The sequence below is a fragment of the Echiichthys vipera genome (genome assembly GCF_963691815.1).
Source record: "Echiichthys vipera genome assembly, chromosome: 15".
Classification (NCBI taxonomy): domain Eukaryota; kingdom Metazoa; phylum Chordata; class Actinopteri; order Perciformes; family Trachinidae; genus Echiichthys; species Echiichthys vipera.
In genome coordinates this window covers 17,612,052-17,634,004 of record NC_139840.1, presented here as the reverse complement: position 1 = coordinate 17,634,004, position 21,953 = coordinate 17,612,052, and the positions used below count along the sequence as shown (strand labels likewise).

General features: G+C 41.6%; 2 protein-coding genes across 3 annotated transcripts; both read right to left on the bottom strand.

Annotated features, from left to right (window-relative positions):
- Positions 1-136: 136 nt before the first annotated feature.
- On the bottom strand, positions 137-7,863 carry LOC310957913 (RNA-binding protein MEX3B). The gene is made up of 4 exons (XM_083928659.1): positions 7,710-7,863; positions 6,608-7,171; positions 4,841-5,103; positions 137-4,693 (listed from the first exon to the last, which is right to left on the bottom strand). Exons 2-4 carry the CDS (start codon positions 7,101-7,103, stop codon positions 3,470-3,472), a joined length of 1,983 nt encoding a protein of 660 aa, XP_083784785.1. The 5' UTR covers positions 7,104-7,171; positions 7,710-7,863; the 3' UTR covers positions 137-3,469.
- A 2,541-nt stretch (positions 7,864-10,404) lies between these two features.
- Positions 10,405-17,504, bottom strand: mbd3a (methyl-CpG binding domain protein 3a). 2 transcript variants are annotated; one of them, XM_083928676.1, is made up of 7 exons: positions 17,366-17,504; positions 15,066-15,231; positions 13,343-13,480; positions 13,018-13,108; positions 12,744-12,921; positions 12,072-12,251; positions 10,405-11,264 (listed from the first exon to the last, which is right to left on the bottom strand). In XM_083928676.1, exons 1-6 carry the CDS (start codon positions 17,377-17,379, stop codon positions 12,077-12,079), a joined length of 762 nt encoding a protein of 253 aa, XP_083784802.1. In that variant the 5' UTR covers positions 17,380-17,504; the 3' UTR covers positions 10,405-11,264; positions 12,072-12,076. The 2 variants fall into 2 exon arrangements, with proteins under 2 accessions (XP_083784802.1, XP_083784801.1); XM_083928675.1 differs by having other exon boundaries at positions 12,744-13,108.
- Positions 17,505-21,953: the final 4,449 nt, after the last annotated feature.

Sequence of the window (21,953 nt, the reverse complement as noted above, 5' to 3'; positions counted from 1 at the left end):
AAAATATATTTCAATTTTAAAATTTCTTCAATAATTTTTCTCATTTTGTTATAAATTGCCTATATGTAGTACACAGGAAATAAGGAAAATAAAAAAATGGAAAACAAAAATAAATTTGAAGTAATAAAAAGGGTCACATTATTGTCTGGGATATTTACTGTAGGTAAGCAAATAAATTGTAAAAAATAAAATGTGTAAAAACTTTTTTTTATCTTAAAAATCATTAGCTAATGCCAGGTGGCTTGAAGACATGCAGATGGTTAACTTACAAATAATGATACATGTTCTTTAGAAACTACACTTATCTTCAATTAAGTCATTTTGCTTTTGAGAACAAGAGCCCAATGATTGTATTCAGGGTATATACACACACACAGGTCAGGCCTGAAACCTAGTTTGCCAACGTTTTACATTTTGGTTCTGCATACAAAGAGAATTAAAGCAAAAAATAGGAGAGCAGAGGCTTAAGGGGTGTCTGTCACCCCTTACTGGCGTGGCTCTCTTCGCATCCCCCCCCTCTAATCACAAAAAAGGTCAGAGGTCACTGGCTAGCATGCCTCAGGAAACCCTGTTTTCAAACCTTTAGGAAGGAAGTGGGGGAGGGGATCAGTTTGGCTAAAATAAAAATAAAAATCAGCAGTCAAATCTGAAAAACTTTGTACCTTTTTAACAATTAAACTACTGTACATTTAACCCTAACATTCTCTCATTGGGCCAGAAACATCCCAGTGCAACACCGGGGGTCTGCGCGAGACCTATCTGGCAAATACAACACATTATATTCCTTCAACGCGTCAACTTGGACAGTTTGAAAAGGGGCATTTAGGATTGGCCTCAACAGACTCACGACAGTCACGTTCATTCGGACGCATTCACAAGGCTGTATCTGTTCTGAGCGCGCACGAGTAATAAGAGACAAGATGCGGCGTTTGACAGCAGAGCCCGACGGGGGGGTGGGTTGCCATGTTTGACGAGAGTGTGAACGGGGTTGTCAGGTCTACAGTGCACTGCAGAAGTTTAGTCTGAGAACTAAAGAGGCCTCCCCACCACCAACTGGATTTGTTCAGCTGGTTTCAGTAGGGAGTTGCACCAAAGCACCATGGGACAGTCTTCACAAAGACCACTGGTTCAGATCCTGGTCAATTTTTTTTTATCCTACACGCGTGGACACATGAATTGGTGCACTGCTGCGCTCAACCAGGACAGCGGCTTATTAGATTCCTCTGTGCAGCTGCTGCCCTCGTCACCTAAAGTAGCAAACGAACAGTCAGACAGCAAAAAAGTTTAACATGATACTGGCTGGAGCACCAAAGCACAGCAGCAACGGCCCATTCTTGCTAATTATTTACTCAAGTAGAGGTATCCTTAATTTTCTCCTTTATATTAAAAACCTACAACCCGTCCTGATTTGAGACTGCGTCCAGAGAAGAGGACACACACTGGGACTGCAATGCCCTACGCTCTAATAACAGGATCCGGATGTGATGACTGCGTAGGGGACAGTTAGAAAATATAATTAATAAAATCAGCAAAACATTCTGCAGCTGTTTGGATTTTAACACAAAGTGTCTGGAAGCCCTGGATGACCTAGCTACTAGCTGCCATAAAGGATAAGTTCTACCTACTGCGCGTGAGCCTGAAAATGTGACCATGTGTCTGTGCAGTCAGAGGAAGCCCTTGAGAATCATGTGTGTCGTTTTAATTCCGTTGTCATGGCTTGTCTCATTCTATGAGCTGATTCCATGCATGTTCAAAAAAAAAGGGCCACTAACGGCAACTGTGTACCAGCGCACCAACATCGCCCAAATCATACGTACAGTATTAACACTATAGGAGGCAGTTACTGCAAACTCACACAATTCTTTAAAATCCACTAACACAAAACAGGATGCAACCGCCTCAACGCGAGTTACTCAGTAATGCTATGAAAACAAAAAAGGACAAATCTCAAACAACTAACCATATATAGTGCACCACATTTGGCCAGGAGTACAGCGCTATATGGGTATGACAGTGTGTCATCTGAGAGAGTGCCATACAGCTTTGCTGTGAGAGTGGAGTGGAAGACCAAAACTACGAAAAAACAGTAAGAGCCGTTTCTTTTTTTTTTCTTTCTTTTTTAAGGAGGGGCCGGGAGTGACAGTGCATGAAAATAAAACGGTTCAATCGAGCTCCTTGTTATTGTTTCATGTGGCAGGAGCAGCCGTCTCTCCATAACCTTATTGGACAAAACATTCACGTGTGACATCAGAAAAGCCCTATCTTATCCTAAAGTTCAAAATATGCCTGCGAGCCACACGCCTGACAGTCAAGAGTCAAAGACTAGTAGAAAACTCTAAACGAGCCGATCTGAGTGTAACAGATGGGGGTGAGAGAGGAAAATGTCCCAGTGTGGATGGATCCGAGCCTCCCTGTAAGACTGTGAGAGGGAAGTGAAGGAAGAGGGGCAGCAGGACAGAAACCAGAGGTGTGAAAACGGCATGAGTGGAAATAATTCACACACATACACGCGCAAGAGAGAGAGAGATGTAAAGGGATTGTCAGGCAGCCCAAATGTACAGAGTACTGACCTCCGCCACATTCCTACAGCATCACTAATGGTACGTTTCTTAAAAGGGTAATTAATGTGAATCAACGCAGCAGCCACATTTGAAATGTGGGCATCCAAATTCATCCAACTTGTTTGATAAAGAATTTTTTTAAAAGTCCATTAATAGCATTTATTTGGCATTACTGATGGCGGCTAATAACTGTGTGGCAACAAGAAACAGGAAGTCATCGTTAAGCGGTCCCTCAGTGTATTGTTCCGATAGGTGCCTGACTACATGCAGACCTTTAGAAAAAAATTCCAAGATTACAGAAAAATAGCAACCCCATCACTTTATGTCACTAACAACAGTACGAGTGAGAGCAAGAGGAGAAAGCAAGTGGGTTTTTGTCCTGTCAAGAACATTAAAATAAGGAGTAGAAAAGTGCAGGCCTCATTGACAGCTTCATTGAAAAATATCTGTTAAGTACAAAAGTGTCAAAAGGAAAGGCGGTGAGAGAGAAGCGGGCAGAGATCTGAAGAAGCAAGAATGAAGAAATGTGGAGACAGACCGGCAGCCGGCGCTGCAGGCTGCTCCGCGTCAAAATGAAGGCCTGAAGAGAGATAAGACACTAGTTTCCTTCCACAAGTTCATCACTGAGAGACTGTCTGAGCCCCGACTGTCTACAGACCAGGTTCAATTAACTTCACTCTGAAAATATGTCAGTCATTATTATTATTGTTATTATTAATATTGACAGTCATCAGCAATAAATCAACGTATAGTATCATCATCTCTATTATGCATTTATTATGGTCCATCACGTGTGTGTGAAAGTTATTAGTGTGAATCCTTCGCCTCGCCACAGCTGGTACCCCACTCCAGTCTTCTTGACCCCCCTTTCTTATTTTAAACCCTACCTCACCCTCCCTGGCGGGGCATTAGGAGAAGATGCGGATGCATTGTGTAGTGGGGGTGTGGCAGACGGGGCATTCTGGCTCAGCTGACTGGCAGATTTGCCCGGCGCACTCCATGCAGAACAGGTTGTGGCCACAAGGCACCAGGGCTGCTGTCACCTCGCTCTCGAAACACACAAAGCAGTCCCTGTTGATCCCGGGGCTGACGCCGACCAGACCTGCAACCACGGGGCCAGAGCTGCCTTTCAGCCGGCTCAGCATCCCAGAGCTGAGGCCCACGCCGCTGCCGCCTCCCTCGGAGTCAGTGGGTGAGCCGCCAGGCAGGGAGGAGGCCGAGCAGGAGGAGTAACCGGTCGATGAGCCGCCGGAGCTGGAGCTGGACGCCCCGGAGAAGGAGCCACCTCCCGCGTTGCCAGACTGTAGCCAGGACAGAGTGCTGAGGGGGTCGCTCTGTGCACGACGGGCTAATGGATGATCCAGTGGGCCCACACCCGTATCCTGAGGCAGAGTTGGAGACAATCGTGGAGTGATGGCGCCACCGCTGAGGCCGCTGCTGTTACGACGTAGAGGCTGCTGCTGCTGCTGGGAAGAGCTGGCCGTCTTATTGCCTGTTCCACCGTTGACGAAAGGTGCCCAAATGTTGGCAGCACTGAACTCAAAACCCAGTTCATCTGAGGAGGGAAGCCCTGGTGTGGAGTCGCCCCCGAAAGTGAATCCTCCTCCAGCACTGCTGGAGCCTGTGCTAAAAGGGCTAGTGGGGCTGCCTCCTTCGTTGGCCTTGCGACTGTTGCTGAAGTTGTCTGAGTTCATCCCGCCGTTGTGCGTGTGATAGGCTACTGAGGAGGACATCTTCCGACTGGAGGAGTGGTGCATGGACATGGGAATAGGAGGAGGTGGGGAGGGTGGAGGAGGAGGAGGGGCAGAATGGTGACCAGAAGCCCTGGACCACAGAGACGCTCCCAGTCCGCCGCTCAGAGCGCCCAGGCCCTCTAGACTGACATCAGTGCCGTTGGAGTGGAAGTCATTGTCTCCCTGCAGGTCTACAAAGGTTCCAGTTCGCAGTGTGATGTGGGTCTCGATCTCCTCTCTTGCCCGGTCCACGTTCTCCGGCATGCCGGTCACTTCAAACACCGGGTCCTTCTCTCGACTGGGTGTCACGATGTAGGTGTGAGTCTGCTGCTGGATGCGCTTGATAGTTGCTCCCTTTGGTCCAACAACTAAACCAACTACTCTGTAGGGCACCCTCACCTGGACCAGTGACAAGAGAAATATTTAAGTGAGACTACAGATAGTGAGACAACAGAGATGCAGTCTTTGTAAACAGGCGTTATTTGTTACTGGGAAGAGGGAAAACAAAAACAAAGCATGACGACAAAGCCACAGCGGTTTCTGTACCTGTATGGTGGTCTGTCCGGGTAAGTGTGGCGGTCCAGGAAGAGAGCTTCCACTGCCGCTGCCTCCTCCTCCTCCTGCAGGCCCTCCAGCTTTGCAGCGGGACGCACGGATCATAGAGAAATGCTCCGCCGCAGAGACAATTTCACGTTTGGCCATCTCCACGTCCTCTCTGCGTCCCGTCACGATGAACACTGGCTCCTCACCTCGGACTGGGGTCTTTATATAGGTATTTGTTTTGGCACGCAAGGCCTTGATCTTGCAACCTGGAAGATGTAGAAGCACATAAACACACTTGTTTATAACAGTCATACATACGAGTGATTATATATTATACGGTCTAATAAAATCTCTGTGAAGGTTACAGTGTTCAGATTTGTTGATATCAAAAGTGATCACCAGACTTGTGATTTTGGACACTGCAGTTTGTGGTGGTGTCTTTTATAGTATTTAGTTGCTAACATTGGGGTGGCCAGAATATTAAAAACACATCAAACTGCAGCCTCGTAATGGATCATAAAGTTTAATCAACGGCTATTTAAAACTTGTTCAACAAAAATGAAACATTACAACCAGCATGAAGTGTGTGTAGTATTTATTTATTATTTTATAATGCTGGACTGTTGTAATATTCTGTATTATTTTAACAGTAGGCGCACCTCATTGACTGGCAACTTCGTTATAGTTGATTTTATTTTCTAAACATGGAGCTCAATAATGAATCAACACGCCGGGCACTGAATCCTCAAAAACAAACATTCAAAACCCATCACATCACTCCAGTTTTGAGCGTTTTATTTATGCAGCAACGTTGCCTCATCACAATGACATATCTGTAGCAGCAAAAAAGCAGGAGGGTAAATGCATGATTTACATGAAGCTGCTGCACTGCCTGAGTCAACCCCATGCTCCTCTGCCACCACCAGCACCATCATCATCATCCGGTGCGCTCTGTTTCTTTAAATATGGACGCTTCATTCACGGCGACCAATAGGACGCGCGGAGTGTGATGTCATTCTGGGAAGCAGAAAGCATGGCTTTTTCAAACAAAGGGAACAATGCCGTAGCGCTGCCGCGGCTGCGACGGGCAAACCAAACCCACAACACGAGTGTATTACAACTGGAGGATATATGTTCATAAAAAAGAAAAAGAAAAAATGCATGTGTAAAAGCGCAGCGGCTCGTACAGCGCCGAGCAGCAGCCTCGGCAGACAGAGCTGGGTGCAGGGCGTAACACCGCCCAGTCCCGTGTTTGTGCGCCTGCTGCCCCGTTTCAGCTTTAAGAATATGCTCAACAGAAACCATAATAATCCGGTTTAAACATATCAACGAGTTATAAACGTGAGTCCGGTGTTGAGCGCTGCCTCTTATGGTCTGCGGTTTATACAATCAGCATATTTCGGTATATTTCCTTTGTTTGGTGCAGGCTGCTAGACATGCCCAGACTCCCGACAATCTGCCGCTTTGTCTGACCCTCTCCCACCCCTCCCCCTCCCAAACCACACTCCCTCACTCACTCCATGTCAATGCATTGTCTTAATACTGTTTTATATTTAATATAAATATAGCAGAGAAAAGGCTTTATTGTGAAGTAGCCGCGTTTATGCTGACATTAAACGACCCAGAACAGAGCACCGAGCTCAGGCTGTGGAAGTTCAGAGAGCCTCCTCTTCACCCAAACAAAGAACCACCAGGCTGCATGCTGCCTGAACAAGCACTCCGTAAACATAAACACTAAATAAGCCCTCACACACTCATTGCTCCTCTTACCTTGTCTCCCCACTATTTCAGCCACATGCTCGGAGCTGGGGACAGGCACACATTCAGTCATGTTGACACTTCTTTTCCTGCTGCAGAGGACGGAGCTTTGTTCCCCGTGGAGCATGGGATGCGAGCCGGCCATATGGTACCCGCCAGAGCCGTAGTACTCCGGGGACGGAGAGCAGGACGACGGTGAGTCCCGGGACCCGTTTGGATGCTCCAGCATCTGTAGATCCACGTAGCCCACTCCGCCCACGCCGTTGCAGCCCTCGGAGCCCGGACCCTGGGTCCCATCGAGAGTGTCGACCAGCCCGCCGCCTCCGCCACAGTCCACCTTCTCCAGGGCCATGAGTGACAGCTGGTCCAGGGCGAAGCGGAGCGCTTCTTGGTGGTCCTCTTCCCGGGTCTCCTGGTCCGTCTCCCGGGGCAGACCGACCCCGTTGTGCTGGCTGCTGATCACCACGTCGTGGTCCATAATCTCGGGGTGGAATAAAGGGCTAGGCATAGTCTCTCCGTGGATCTCACATCAGATCACGGATGCCTGTTTTTGTTTGGGAGTGAGCTCACCCTCTCCTGAAATAAAATGTAAAAAAAGAGAAGGAAAATAGAAATGAATTAGTGTTTGTTTAGCATGAAACACTAAAAAAAAAACAAGCCTGGAGACGGTGGAACAACAACACCAGCATGCATGAGCAGCAGTGTTGATTTGGGCGCCTTGCTTTGTCTGTTGTTGCTTCTTGTCTGACAACTGAACCCATCCAGGAGACTGGAGATTGTTTTGTCAGGATACAATAAAAGCATGTCCGCTTCAAACACAAGTGAACAAAGTGTTTCCTCACAACGACCACATGTGGCACTAACTCAACACACTCCTACATATGCATTAAAAATAATAAAAGATAAAAAAGAGGCATATATAAGCTGTTGTTAGCTCCAGCAGCCCAAAGCTAACAGGCTAGTCGGCACTCTCAGTCACGTTGTCGACCCCTTTGTTTGGGAGCACCACAGCAGCTAGTTAGCATGTTAGCTCTTGTTCTGACAGTCGAACTTGTGGCTCATTCTCATTTGTTTTTTTAAAATTAAACAAATGCTAAAACCCACATGAACTTACTTTATCTTGCCTTTTGTCGACGAGATCCTGTGTTCGCTTTGTCGCACAGTTTTTGAGGGTAAAGATGAGAAGAAGAAGCAGCCAGGAGGAGGAGGAGGAGGCGGAGACCAGCACTGTGCCGCTGCTGCTGCTGCTGTGTGCAGGGAGCTAGTAAGGCTAAGCTAACTAGCACGCTGCTAACTGGAGGGGGGGCGTAGGAAGAAAAACGTTAAAAAAAGAGGGACACTGTTGTTTGCTCTCTTTCCTGGAGAAGTCAAAGCATTTTCCTGGGAGTGTCACTGGGTCTTCATGCTGTGTACCGTCAGGGAAGACTGCAGTGTGAAATCCAAGGTTAGCAGTTACCTTTTTTGTTATAAAAACACAGTCTCTCTCTCTTTCTCTTCCTCTCTCTCCCTCTCTGCTGCTGCCTGACCCCGGTCGGTCCGCCGCCTTTGTCTAGCCAGGCGCACGCCGCTCCGTCTCCCGCACACGGCACTGACGTCACCCGCGACACAACAATGGGTTCAAAGGCCACATGCAGCAAGCGAGCAAAGGGGGACAAGCATCAACCCCTCTGCTGTCACGGCTATTGTGTCTGTCAGTCAGGCTGCAGGGCACTATTTTATCACCCCCTCTTTTTTAATGCATGTTTTTTTTTTTTTGTTGCATCCCCTGCATTTATACAGTTTTTTTGTTGGGTGTGTTCATCATGGCTACCAATGAGGTTTTTTTAGGTTGGTCCAATAACAACAGCATACAGTACATTGAATGATGCTCATGTAGTGTGTCTGTGTGTGCATTGATTTGTGTTTTCTATGTAATAAAAAAAGAAATAAAAACAATCATGGAGATAAATTCATTTCAAAGCATGTGCACTTTAAAATATTCAAGGCATCACCTTTTTTTGTACCATACAGCTGGACGATATGGACCCAATCTTCTATCTCAGTATTCAGTAGGTCATTTCATATCTCAATGACTTATATCACAATATAGCATTTTCTCTGCTAATTCAATAAATACATTTGAAATCAGCCAATTGTTGTTTACTGCTCTGTGAATTAAATATGTACCAAATGAAAAAAAATCTAATTATATCCAGAATTTAATTGTGAAATATAAACTAAAAATATTTAAAATGAGTTTTCTGAAAGATTTGACTGAGTATGTGCTTATTATTATCGATTTATATGAGGTTATTGGGTATCACCATATCTCAGTATATGATTTCATCACAATACGATACTGTTAAAAGACGATAAATGCTCATATCAGATTATCGCCCAGCCCCAATTGTACAAAGACTTAAAATGAATAAATTAGAGGATATTTTCACATTTTTCCAAGTTTATCTTCAAACGAAGCTTACGTGTTCATATATGGACACTGAAGGAGTCGTTATTGATCCCTGTGATTCTTCCTTCTGTCTACACTGGCTGTGAAGAGACCCCCTCCTGAAACTATTGCTTTTTTCAATACCAAAGTCCTCTTTGTGTTTCTATTCTATTTTTCTTTGTTGATACTTTATTAATTCTCAATGGGAAATTCAATCATTTCTGTTATTATATAACTTCTGTCTATACACACACGCAAACAGGACTTATACGGAGGGATGTCAGAGGAGTGGGGCTGCCCATGATAGGGCGCACCAAGTAGTTGGGGGTTCACACTTGATTGCTACAGGGACTTGGACCAGCTGAAAACAACAAAGTGTGGATTTAGTGGTTAGTTCTGTAAGAAATGCTGCTACACTTTAAACACTGTTATCACTTATCGCTCCTCATCACTTATTTAGTTGGTACTAATTTTATTTCAATCTGCTGCTAAACTGCACAGTGCGTATTGTTGTATATTGTATATACCTACGCTTAACCACAATGTCCGTTGCACTCCGTCACACTTTGTTATTGTTTGATTTATTTCATGATAGCTATATTTTGACTTGATTATGTTAGCTTATTGTTACTCTGACCCTTTCCCATCTTTGTATTGAAACTGTTGCACAATAATTTCCCTCGGGATAAATAAAGCTTCTTGAATCTTGAAAACTACTTTTTTAGATGATACCCACTTTGTTTTGATCAGCTTTGGCTCAACACAGACTGTGGATTTGGAAAGGAAGAATCACAAGTACTGGTGTAGTCAATATACGTATGGGTATGGGAGAATTGTTATAAGATGGATTTAAACAATGTGAACTGGTTGATATCATCAGAACAAAATAAAAATGTCTACTTTTTCTTCACAAGTTCTATCACAATGTCAAAAAACAGCAGCAGACCTACACTGAGGCTATGTTAACATCATCATTTGAATGATGCTTTACCTTCTGGTCCTTGCATTTCATTTTCATTTTGCACTGAAGTAAAAAATGCTTTTATTTACATTTAATTCAGACAGAAGTAAACAAAAATAGGCTTTACCAGGTGGTTATCTCATGAAGACTATTTATTTATTGAATTACCCAAAAACATGCTGTATCGTGATATAAGTATATTGTTATGGAGATATGAAATGATCTGGATCAGGACAGAAGATTTTGACCTGGATGTGAACCCATCCTTTAAAGAAGAAATTACACTATCGAAATGACATAAGACGTGTCCACCTACCACAACCTCCTAGATATAAGCGTTATGATGACCAAGAACAAACAATAAACACTTCATGAAAGAGCTGCATTTATTTGACAGTGACACAGTGGTACAGAGACAAATAATAAATCTTCTAATGAGGTACAGTACATCTTGTTATGAGGTACATCAGTGTTGTCTTTGTTTTTGTATTTTCAGACATTTTTTTTGTAGATGGCGAAACGGCACTGATCATTTTTTTGTCAATACAAATACCATGACTTAAATTTAAAAACCAGGTCAGTTACTGTGAGAAAAAAACACTGCTTTGAACTGTAAAACCTTTAAACAAAAACTAAATTTGAATATTCACAGACACGAGTGCTGTGTACATGTAAACATAATGCAACTTTTCTATGCTTCCAAACATAAACACACACCTACAGTGCCAGAGTAAAATATAAAAGAGCAACATGTTAAAGAAACACTTAAGAAGTCAATATGAACTGATACATTCAACACACACACACACACACACACACACACACACACACACACGCACACGCACGCACGCCAGTCACATACATCAGGTTTGTGTTTTTATTTGTTAGCTAAATGTAACACTGCATTGTATAGAGCATCATCCATAACTGTTGTGAACTGCCTTAAAAGTACAGCTACTTAGAGGAACAGACATTTCCTTTGACTCTCTATTATTAACAGCGATGTCTTTGTTTCCTGGAAACACTAAACAGTACAGAGTCTAAAGAAAGTTGCCATACATTAGTAGAGGTAAAAATGACTGAAAACCAAAAGAACCCTTCCAGGATTACACTGTGAAGTGTAAAAACAAAACAAATTAAGAAAACAGTCTTACTCCTTTAGGTAAACAAACTCTGCAGAATGTCTGCATTTAGGGTCGATTTCAGTTGAAAGTGTATTAAAAAAATCTTCATGGAGCCAAAAAAAAAAGAGTTTACCAGAAACTTCATGTCTAACAAGCCTGTGGAGAGAAGAGAATGACACGTAAAAAAGTGATTACCCAAAATACATATCAAAAACCTGTCATTAATATTTCAATACTTGATTCAATCATCTCCTATTAAAAACAAACAAAGAACAAGGGAATGAGTATTTTTACTCAAGTACTTGACTTATGGTTATGACATGGATTTATATCATAACTGGAGTAATATGCAATTTAGATAATCACAGGTACATTTATTTTTGCCTCAGTGTGGGGCAAGGAAACGAACTATAACAACAGCATGTAACGTTTGTTTGAGACATTTCCCCACTCATACATAATGTGAAAGTAAACGATAAATTTAAAACTGCAGAATAACATGTTAGCTGAAGCACGCTGTCTGTGTTTTCTTAACAGCAGCGGTTTTAACATGTGGCAATGCTGAAGCATGTTGAAGATAAATGTTAAACATGTTCCCCGTGTTGATAATCCCAGAGTTGTTTGATGATATGGTCTTAACCTTCGCTTCAAGTGTTCGTGCAGCAGTGGTAGACTGCTGTTATCAGCCATTTCCACTTTGCAGAGCGTACAAAGCACCGCATTGTTGGGTCTCTATCTAAAATACTCCCACACTTTGTGGGCGAGGTTTTTTAGCTGTAATTTGTTCTCTGGGGAAAATCCACGTTTTGACTGAATGCAGCAATCTTGCGACGCGCCGACGCACTTTATGCATGTCGATGTATTATTGTAATCGATGATGTCGATGAATCGTCCCAGCCTTAATGCAGCTCATACCAATGTAAGACATTCAAAGAGTAGCAATGGATGAACCACTTTGTGTACCTTGGCTATAATTCCTCCTTGTCCACCTGCTCAACCTTCTCCTCCACTTTGTTGGCTGCTGCTGCTGCTGCTGCTGCTGCTGCTGCGTCTGCAGCGGTGTCCTCTATATGAGCCAACATATCAGCTGTGAGGGCTTCCTCGAGCCGCCTCCTCACATTCTGCACTAGGTCTTCTTGCTTCCTACGAGACACAGACAAGGAAAGCATAAAGGTGGATTATGATAAACAACCATTTCATGGCAAAGAGTCGATGATGATGAACAGGATTTAGTTCCCACAAATAGTAGTGAATGAGCTGCTTTCAACCTCAAGGCCCTGGGACTTTAAAAACGAGCCTGTGGCCGAAAATTTTATACAGTATGTTCGGATAGTAGAAAGAAGATTTTGGCCACTCAGCCTGACCTGCAGTTACCGCTATCGCCTAAGAGAAAAAAAGGGAGATGTTTGAGATTCTAACTTTACCCAAAACTAACAATAAGCCTGATACACTACCTTATTACTGAGTGCATGTACCATAATGAACTGCAATTTTATAGTTTACTTGATTCATATTACACCCATTATCTGACCACCTTAAAAAGAGCCACCAGCGAAGGATTCAGTCTACTGTCAATTTTTGACAGTCAACACTACAGTGGGGAAACTAAAGCTGTGTTGCATGTGAACATCTCACCTAATGTCATCATCTGTCACTACGAAGGCTTTGCAGAGAGGTTGTGCTGTGTTGAGCCAGACACCAGGATTTTTCTCCACAGCAGCGGTGAGCTGTCCAGTGACAGGTGCGGGGCTGGTGTGCAGAGCACTAGCGATGGCAGAAAGCAGTGTTTTATCTGAACACGCAGGCCCAACACCTAAGCAGAGGACAACAGGGAAACACAAGTAAAGTTTCTGAAGAAATCCAGCTTTGAATCGTATTAGGTTGTCATGTTTGTTTTGGTTACACTCACCCTGTAAGCCTTTGGGAAGATCCATAGTTTTCACCAGCTCCTCTGCAATATCGAATGCATTTAACCCGCTTAACTTCCTCTCCCAGAACAGCTGAAGATTGAAACCAAACAAAAAACAAAAAAGTACATTAAACTGGGTTGAATCAACTCTTCAACAATCTTTACATGAGAGCAAATAACAGAACACTAGGATTTATATTAGTCAGCTGACAGGAACAGTAATTTCATTTTACTCACTCACCTATTGATGGTGATGTCATTTCCTGAATACACTAAAAAGTATAGAGTCTAAAGAGAGTTTACAGTTTTCTGCCCTGTGACGTACTTGTTTCGGTTGGTCCACGGCCTTCTGCGGGTCTGTCTTCACCTTGTTGTTGGGATGATTTGTTACCTTGGTCACTGGCTGTTTGAAGATGGATGCTGTCTGTCGAACTGGTAGTGTTGTGTTTAAATCAGGCTTGGCCTTTAAGAGAGACAACAACAGGACTGATTGGCAAAAATACTGATAACCAGCTTTGTCCTTTTTTCTATCATAATGACATACAACAGTACGTGAGAGTATTTGTGAGAAGTTATTGTACAAATCTGCACAGTTGTATGACGCCATTATTGTACTGTCCACGGGCAACGCGGTTAATCCATGGATCGGGTGGGTGGATTCACAAAAAATAACATTCTTATTAACAACGGATGGATGAATAATAGATGATAAATATAAATTACATTATATAAATGTAGCAGAGAGCAGAGCTACTTTCCACTGCTGCAGCACACAGCTTCATTTTTTTTGTCAAGAAAGTGTTGGTGTTCCCATTAGGATGGGTGTGTGTTGAAGCACTAGGAGCAGCAGCTTCATTGATTATTTCAAGAGCTTTATGTTTTGCTACTTAAAGGGGTACTTTGCACGGAGATGATGAACAGATGAACAATATTTGGCTTCCTTCTGTGGCAGTAGCGCACAGAGTGCTCTGCGAAGCGCACCTCGACTCCCCCCGCAGAACACGAAACACTCGCATGTAGAGGGAAAGTGAAATGTTCATGCTGTGGGTCTAATAATAACAAAATTGTTAATTTGGGTGGTTGGAGGATGGACTTTTTAAGATTGCACGTAGATTCGGATGGCGCCAGAGGCGATCCACGCATCTCTAGTGTTGTCATTATCGCTGCATCCCTTATTTAACTGTGTGAAGAGACAATGTAATCATTACAACGAACTGAGGGGATTATTAAGTCAAAAATCTCTCCTTAAGATGAACAGTATAGACAAAAGGCTGTAGTAACGTCACTGTTACAAAGGCACTGAATATCCACAGTCATCAGGCAATCACAAACCAATGTCTGGTTTACCAACAAAACACTATGTCAACTCTGAAGTAGAGACAGGCTCCCATCGCTAAGACTAAAGAAACTCAAAATCAATCAGTATTTGCTACATAGTACATTATATTTATTGTCAAAATTGTAACATAAAATATATTTATATACTAGTGTCAGGAATCTAGATTTACATCTCACTAGAGTAAACTATTTAATGTTTATCATGTAACTGTGTACACTACAGCTGTTGGCTGGGCTATTTATCAGTTGCAACTTTATTGCAGAGCAGCAAAGAAAGCAAATTATTAAATAAATAAAAAAGTCTAATGAGATACCAACTAGTGTTTGCCTGGAGGCATGTGGGAGACTCTGAAACACAGTGGAAGTGGAGACCTAAAATGAGCTTTCTGACCACACTATTTATACTAAACACTATATTTTGGGATCAAAACAACACTTTGAATGTTTTATGTAGCACCCAAGTCAATCCAAAAATTGTGGCAGGTCCCAGTGTAACATGAGCTTGAGCAGGTTTGCAAAGAAATTGGTAGAAAATGAACAAAGCTGACACAAATCTATTCACATAAACTCAAGGCGGTAATTACTGCCAAATGGGCCTCCACCGATGTGGTTCCCTTAAAGATTAAAGGCTATTGCTCTGTTGGTCACTGTCACGTAGCACTGCACAGTCATTTATGCCTCATAAATACCAAAACCAAACACAGTCTCACCCTGATTTGATGGTTGACGTCATATAGATGCTTGTGCCTGCTGCGCTGCACTTTGGTCAGGAGCGACCATCCAGCCCGGGAGTGGCTGGCATTCACATCTGTGTGAAGGTTGTTGCCCAGACTGCGGACTATCTGGGGCTTATGGAGTATGCGCTTAACAGGTACACTAGAAAGAAAAACAGAAGACCAAACATCATCACAAGAGATTTACTTCTTAAATGACAGGCATGACGCAAGTTTTCGACTTAAATACTTGTGGGTAACATTAGACCATCAGTTATCATGGAATGACAACAATAATAAGATCTGCAATGAAACAAAACAAAGAATCTGGTTTCTCTGCTGACTTAAGATCTTTCAGAGCAAATAGCCAAATCCTTTTATTATTTTTTACCGCTGTGATAATGAGTGCTTAACAGTACTGTAACACTACCTGACACAAGAGTTTGTCTGCTACCTCAAAATCAAAAGTGCTCCAACAATTAAAAACTCTGCTCAAAGCCTGTTGGTCAACCACTTCAGAAACTGTGTGACTCATCCTACCAAAAAACATACTAAGCATGGCCAACCACGTTCTGAACAGTGAGTAATATGTGTTACCATCAAACCAGATACATGGTTCTAAAATTTCATACGGTCAGACTGAAGCACTCTTTTGTGCACCAGTCAATCCTCCAATTAAATATGGCCCTTATGGAGCCTCCATGTACTATGAGAAAGATGGTAATTACCAAAAGCCGATGTGAAGACTTCACATGAATACCCCCTCATGTGGTCATTTTCACGGGGAAGCTCATAGAATATTTTGATACACAAGTTGCCGAGATGAGATAACGTTGACCATTTCAACGTGGCGGCGCGCAACGCAAGGGTCTACTTTATTACAACAACACTGTTTTTGAGCTGGTAGGGAAGAGTATGAGCTTCAGATTAGATCAAGATTATGTAGCTAAAACAAAAATAGTAGCTATCTCCTTTGTCCTTTAAAAAAATAATATTCATTATTAACCATTTGTGTTTTGATAAATCCTCTCCTCGCTGTAGCACATGAATTAGGAAGTCTAAAATGGTTTTCCCCACGTTACAGGTCAGGGTCTGTGGGTAATTTCCAGTTCACAAATGGAAAGACCCATCTTTTCTATAGCATGTGAAGGCAGCATATATCCCAGATCCAATGCCCGCTGATGCGCCTTAAATGTTGTCTTGTGATATTGTAATGTTATGTTTAATATATGTATTTTTGTCTCCTGTCCTAATGCTTGCCTTTTCTTGTCTCTTCTGTCTTTTCTGTGATGCTGTAAATGAAGCTGCTGCCATGCAGAACAAATTTCAGACTCTTCTGACAATAACGTAACATCGTATTGTAGTTATGGCTCTGGGACACACATACAAGAAATTTGCCTTGGTGTTCAATGCACACAATAATTAAAAAGAAATCAAACAATAAGCAAAGTACTGTAGTCAAGAACATTAATAGAAAATAGACCATAAAAATCTGAAAAAAAGATACTGCAACATAAAAGTTGTGCAGAATGTGAAAGAAGTATGGCGGGTGCTTCTCAGGTATTACAAATGACTGGAGCTCTGTAAAGGCTGAAGTCAGGTCACCACCATATAACTTTGAAAAAATGACCAAAAAGGTGTAGGTTGTCCCGCCCGAACAGGTGCAATTAGTCAGGAAATGTCACCTCTGTGCACGCCCACATGTGCTGCAATCAGACACAGTTAAGTGGAAACACCTGTGTGGTTGATGTGTAGGTGGAGCAGTGAGGTAGATCAGTAAATGTGTAAATGTAACACAACAGACTGGGATGCCTTTTCATGCATACCACTGTGTCGAGAGTGAAGTAGCTAACTTAACTTATTTACGGGACTTGCACGCGGTTAAATACGCACGAGGCGGTAAATCCTTCACGGGGCAGTCTTAAAAAGATAACTGAGCTGCAGCTGAGGTTTGATTTACCGTACATACTGTTAGCTGTGCCGTGGCCCCGACCAGCCGCAAGTCAAGCGTGTGTAAACAATGAAACTTAGCTAGCTAATCAAGCTAACGTCGGTAACGTCAACGTACCAGCAACCAGCGTCTCAATTAACTCGGTATTGTTCAAAAGTTGTAAGTTTACACACGCAGTAAACTCAAAACGACCTAAACTTTACGTGTAACTATCGTCAGAAAAGTGTAAATAACAACAGACGTGATAATTGCTCATTCTCAACTGCATGTATGCATGCGTGCATTTCCTGCAGAGAAACTTTCATTTGAATGACTCCTTCATTAGTCAACGTTTAGAAAGTCTCACCCTTTTCTTTCCATGGTCTCGGCTGTCTTGGTTTGTCTGCCTGTCTCTCTGGCTTATAAAAAGATAATAAGCCAGCTAGCTGCCTGTTGTTGTTGTTGCAGTCATAATTTTTCACCGAGTCTTGTTTGTTATCGATCCCCCCGCTGTCTGTCTCCCCGTCAGGACCTTCGCAACCGTAGATCACTCCGCGTAGCCTCCTAACACAATGAGCGGAACACATCCGCCCCTCTCACTCCTGTAAAAATAGTCCGGAAACGATGCGCCAGTATGGAGGACTAAACATGACTTCAGAAGAAAAATAAATGGTTGAATAAATTAATAAATATATGTATATATAAAGTGCTTTACATTTATCTCTACGTTTTGTTCACCTACATGTATTTATATCTATATTTCTCTGTTCATATGGTAATGAGGTAGGAGGTCCCATTTATTCCTGTATTTTTTATGCATTTATTTATAGACTTAAGGTTGAATGTGTATAATCTTTATTAAAAGTTACATTTAAAAAAACAGAATAAAAGCATTGAAAAAGAAAAATTTAGTCTGAATTAATATTTAAAAATGTGACTTTCTGTCACGTTCTGTTTACATTGTACAAGCCAATAGCAGCCGGCATTGCGGGTTGCGAGGGCTGTCTGTGGTTGGGTGCAGCTACTGTAGGCTGGCACTGGGGTAAATGGAGTTTTCCAATCCTGCAGCTGTTTTATTTGCCCCAGCAGCTGAGTGACCGGAGACAGGCCAAAACAAAAGCCAATATAGGCCAAGCATTAACTCCATGGACTGAGATAAAGGAGTTAAACAGCATTAAAACACATACCGAAATGGCTACGTTTCTCCTTGATCGGTAAACTAACTTTCTTGATTACTTAGCTGTAACGGCTAACGGTAACTGTCAGTCAGACTCCTCTGCAATACTTGTTTTAATGGTGTGATTTGCTGGAGGGGACGGGTTCAAACAGGCTCAAACAGACTCCGGTCTCCTGTAGGCTACTGGGCCGGCTCTGACCAACATGACAACCTGACTACTGGAATTATTTTCTGTTGTTGCGACTATGATGTTGAGACACTAGATGGCAGGGTTCTGCCCATCCTCCATCAGTCATATTTAGTCCTCCATACACCAGCCCCAATATCTGTATCTTAAAACTAATTGAGAAAACCAATTACAAATGTGAGGTCCTCACTCTACTGAATTAAAAGAGAAATGTTGGTACATTTTAACCCACAATATCAGATATTGATGCATTCCAATAAGTCAAACTAAGCAAAGTAGAACTGGTAGAATACAATAGTTTGAAACCACCTGGACAAACGTGGAACGGATTTGTTTATAACTATGCATTATTTGGGATCAATTACCATAATTGCATTGTATTATTTAATTAAATTATCCTTATACTATTGTGGGAATTATGTACCCCAATGGAAACCTTTATTAACACTTGAAAAATACTTGTACACACAGAAAGATCTGCTATTTGGATACAGTGCTAATAAGTAGCCCCACCCAAAATACAAAATTCTCATTCTTTTAATACATGGACTGTGTTCTTGTAAAAGCCGAAAAGCACTGAAGATATTTTGATATTTTTGCACTATATTGTAGAGCAGTCTTTATATTAGGCATATACCAACAAATCAGAGGCTCAATTCAGGATTTTTAATACTATATCCAAGCAAATGATGGCTGCATTCAGGATACAAATACACTTTAATTTAATTCCCCTGGATATTGAATCATTAAATCACAGCAAGTACAATAATTAGACACAACCACCATTTAAGATACATCTCACATACTTTACTTGTCAAAACAATTGTCGTAAGGAATCAAGGACAGATTATTTTTATTTCTGAATCGGGTTTGACGCACACAGGAGTCCGATGATTAAAATAAATACCTGACCCCCAGAATGAGAAAAGAAAATATATATATTTTTTCATATTCCTTCCATCCACGTTTTCACTGGTTGGGAAATGGTGAAATGACTCCAGTGCATTTCAGAGGATGTTTACGGTGAACAGTTCAATGTTGATAGAGCTGCAGGGTGAAGATGACAGCTTCCAGTGAGCCTGACGCACGGTACGGGCTGCAGCAGTTCTTGTTCGTTATTCAAGTCTTTGTGTATAAAACAGCACCGACCTAACAAAGACAACAAAGTCATTAGTTTAAACAGCAGAAATGTGGTTTTGCTGAGACAGACAAATCAAAGCTGGATGGAGGAAAACGTTTAAGTGACTTGTTACAGGATGTTTGTCTTTGCCCTTAAATCATATTAAAAGCACTGTACAAAGCTCACTCAACTTTTAGATTTATGTGTTTAACAGCTATACATTTGAAATTTCCAAGCCATATATCTGAGCTGCAGAGTGGTGGATTGTTTCAGAGACATTGCTGTCTTATTAGAAATTGTTACACATGGTCTTTTAATAGACCACTCTCCTGGATTCTGGTCTCCTGACAGCTCTAAACTACCTGGCTTATTGTCTGTGAATGCCACTCTATTTATCGTTTCCTCAGTCCTGACAGTTTTCTGGTCCCTGCTGATGAGAAGCATCCCATAAGAGTGTTTCCACCATGTTGTCTTTTACATTTTATTTACTTAAAATAGTATGTGTAGTATAACTGTAACATTTGTGTCTCCTTCACAGCAGTTCCAACGTGAACAAAAGCAGAAATATACAAAAGCATGCACGAGCGTACAATATTCTCTGAGTCTCTGCTTGTCAATTAGCAAAACACACAGAAGAAATAGTGTCCCTGTGCATGCAGTTATGTCTTCAGTCAGTTATTTCAGAATTAGCAACTCTGGCTGTGTTCAATACAGTGCAGTGCAGTGAGTATGTCACCCAACACAACAATGTGCCTCTTGTGTGTGTTCAATACCGTTTATACAACAATGTAATCATAGCAGATGGAGGTATAAGCTGATATTAGGCTGTGGCTACACAGACAGTACTTGTAAACTGGACTGATTGCTGCAGCAAGGGCAAACCTTCACCAAGTGCTGCCTGTGGTCTCTGCACGGAGGTCTCTCCCTATTTCCATTATTTAGGCATCCTGTGTGAGAGTTCTGTTCTTTGGTGTCATTTTTAAACCGCTCTTTTGCAGTGCTGCCATCGTAGTAAACAGGGGAAAAGATCTTCAGTGCTTAACAATTATGTCGTGTGAAAAGACTCAACGTGGAATTTCTCTGCGTAGAACACACATTCACCTTTAATGATGCAGGTAAACTGGTGTGTTGCCTTTGAAATCAACTCTGGGAATTTTCTATGGGTGGAAAAAATAATGCCTAAGCCAAGGGTCTGAAACTTGTTCTGAACAAAAACTGTAAACTAATTTGCAAATAGATCTAAATGTGTTTACTTTGTAATTAGGACAATAACACAACCTTTGAGAAATGTGAGTGAATTTTTGTGAAAAGCCAGTTTAGATGTAAAAGTTGGACGTAAGCAAGCCCATTGTACAACTGACAGCAGTGTAGGTGCAGGAATAATAATGCTGTCCTTATTCATCACACAGTAACATCTATCTTAATTATGCAGTCATCTCTTTGGCATTCCCTGACACTAACCTGAGTGTCACTACTCGTCCTTCTTGAATTTGCCTCTGATGTAGGGGACATAATCCAAAATCACTCGCCAGTCTGTGAAGTAGACAAGAGTGACACCCCCGACTGCACCCCATGTAGCCAGAGTCGGCACCCTGTGGAGTAGAGAACAGTGTTACCACCTTATCTTCCATCTAAAGTGGAGATACACTATTGATAAGTGAAGAGAGAAGGGTTGGAACAATTACTCAAATGGTGAGTAATGCAATAGTAACCTGATGGTTTTGTTTATTGTAAAAAAAAATAATAGTGGTAATAAATTCTATTTTGCAAGATACTTGTTAAGTAAAGTTTAAAAAAATAATAATTTGAGTTTAATAATTATAAAGAAATAAAAATATAAAATATGTATGACATTTCTGACATGTCAAAAAAACACATCTACTGGTAGTATTCTTTATTCATGTATCTCTATGCTGTATGTAATGTTATTTTCTGTATGATCCTCTCTGTTTTCTTTTGTACATGCTTGAAATCAAACATTTATATCATAATCAAATACCAATAGATTGGCTGGCTACAGCTTCACAAATGTAGAGTTACTTGCTTTCCTCCACATCAGATTAGCCTGTTAGACTAACAAAGTACAGCTATAAGGGGGAAAAGGTCTCATATATATATATATCACTTCATACAAAATAAAAAAAACATAAAATCTGTGAGAATGTCCTCCGGATTTAATGGTATTCATTTAATTATTTTTTTAATTCCTTAAAAGGGGCCCCTGGCATGTTTATGGTATTTTCTTATTATTATTATTATTATTATTATTTTGCTTTTCCACTTGTTTGGTTTGGTGTATATATATTTTTATATTTCTGTATACTTTTATACCTACCTAAAATAAGTAATGTATTATCGTTTTTCCTCAACTGTAATGAGTACCAATTTGAAATAAAATGTTAAAAAAGTGCAGATTTAAGGACATTAACTTGACCTGACTCTTGTAGACTACATTGTTAATGGCCTTAATA

Coding starts and splice junctions, on each gene's coding strand:
- mbd3a (XM_083928675.1), bottom strand. Junction 13,481..15,065: donor ACGTCAACCATCAAATCAGG/GTGAGACTGTGT, acceptor TCTCTCTTAAAG/GCCAAGCCTGATTTAAACAC. Junction 13,109..13,342: donor CCGTGGACCAACCGAAACAA/GTACGTCACAGG, acceptor TTCAATCTTCAG/CTGTTCTGGGAGAGGAAGTT.
- LOC310957913 (XM_083928659.1), bottom strand. CDS start 7,103: ATGCCTAGCCCTTTATTCCACCCCGAGATTATGGACCACGACGTGGTG. Junction 5,104..6,607: donor TGAAATAGTGGGGAGACAAG/GTAAGAGGAGCA, acceptor TACATCTTCCAG/GTTGCAAGATCAAGGCCTTG. Junction 4,694..4,840: donor CCGGACAGACCACCATACAG/GTACAGAAACCG, acceptor TCACTGGTCCAG/GTGAGGGTGCCCTACAGAGT.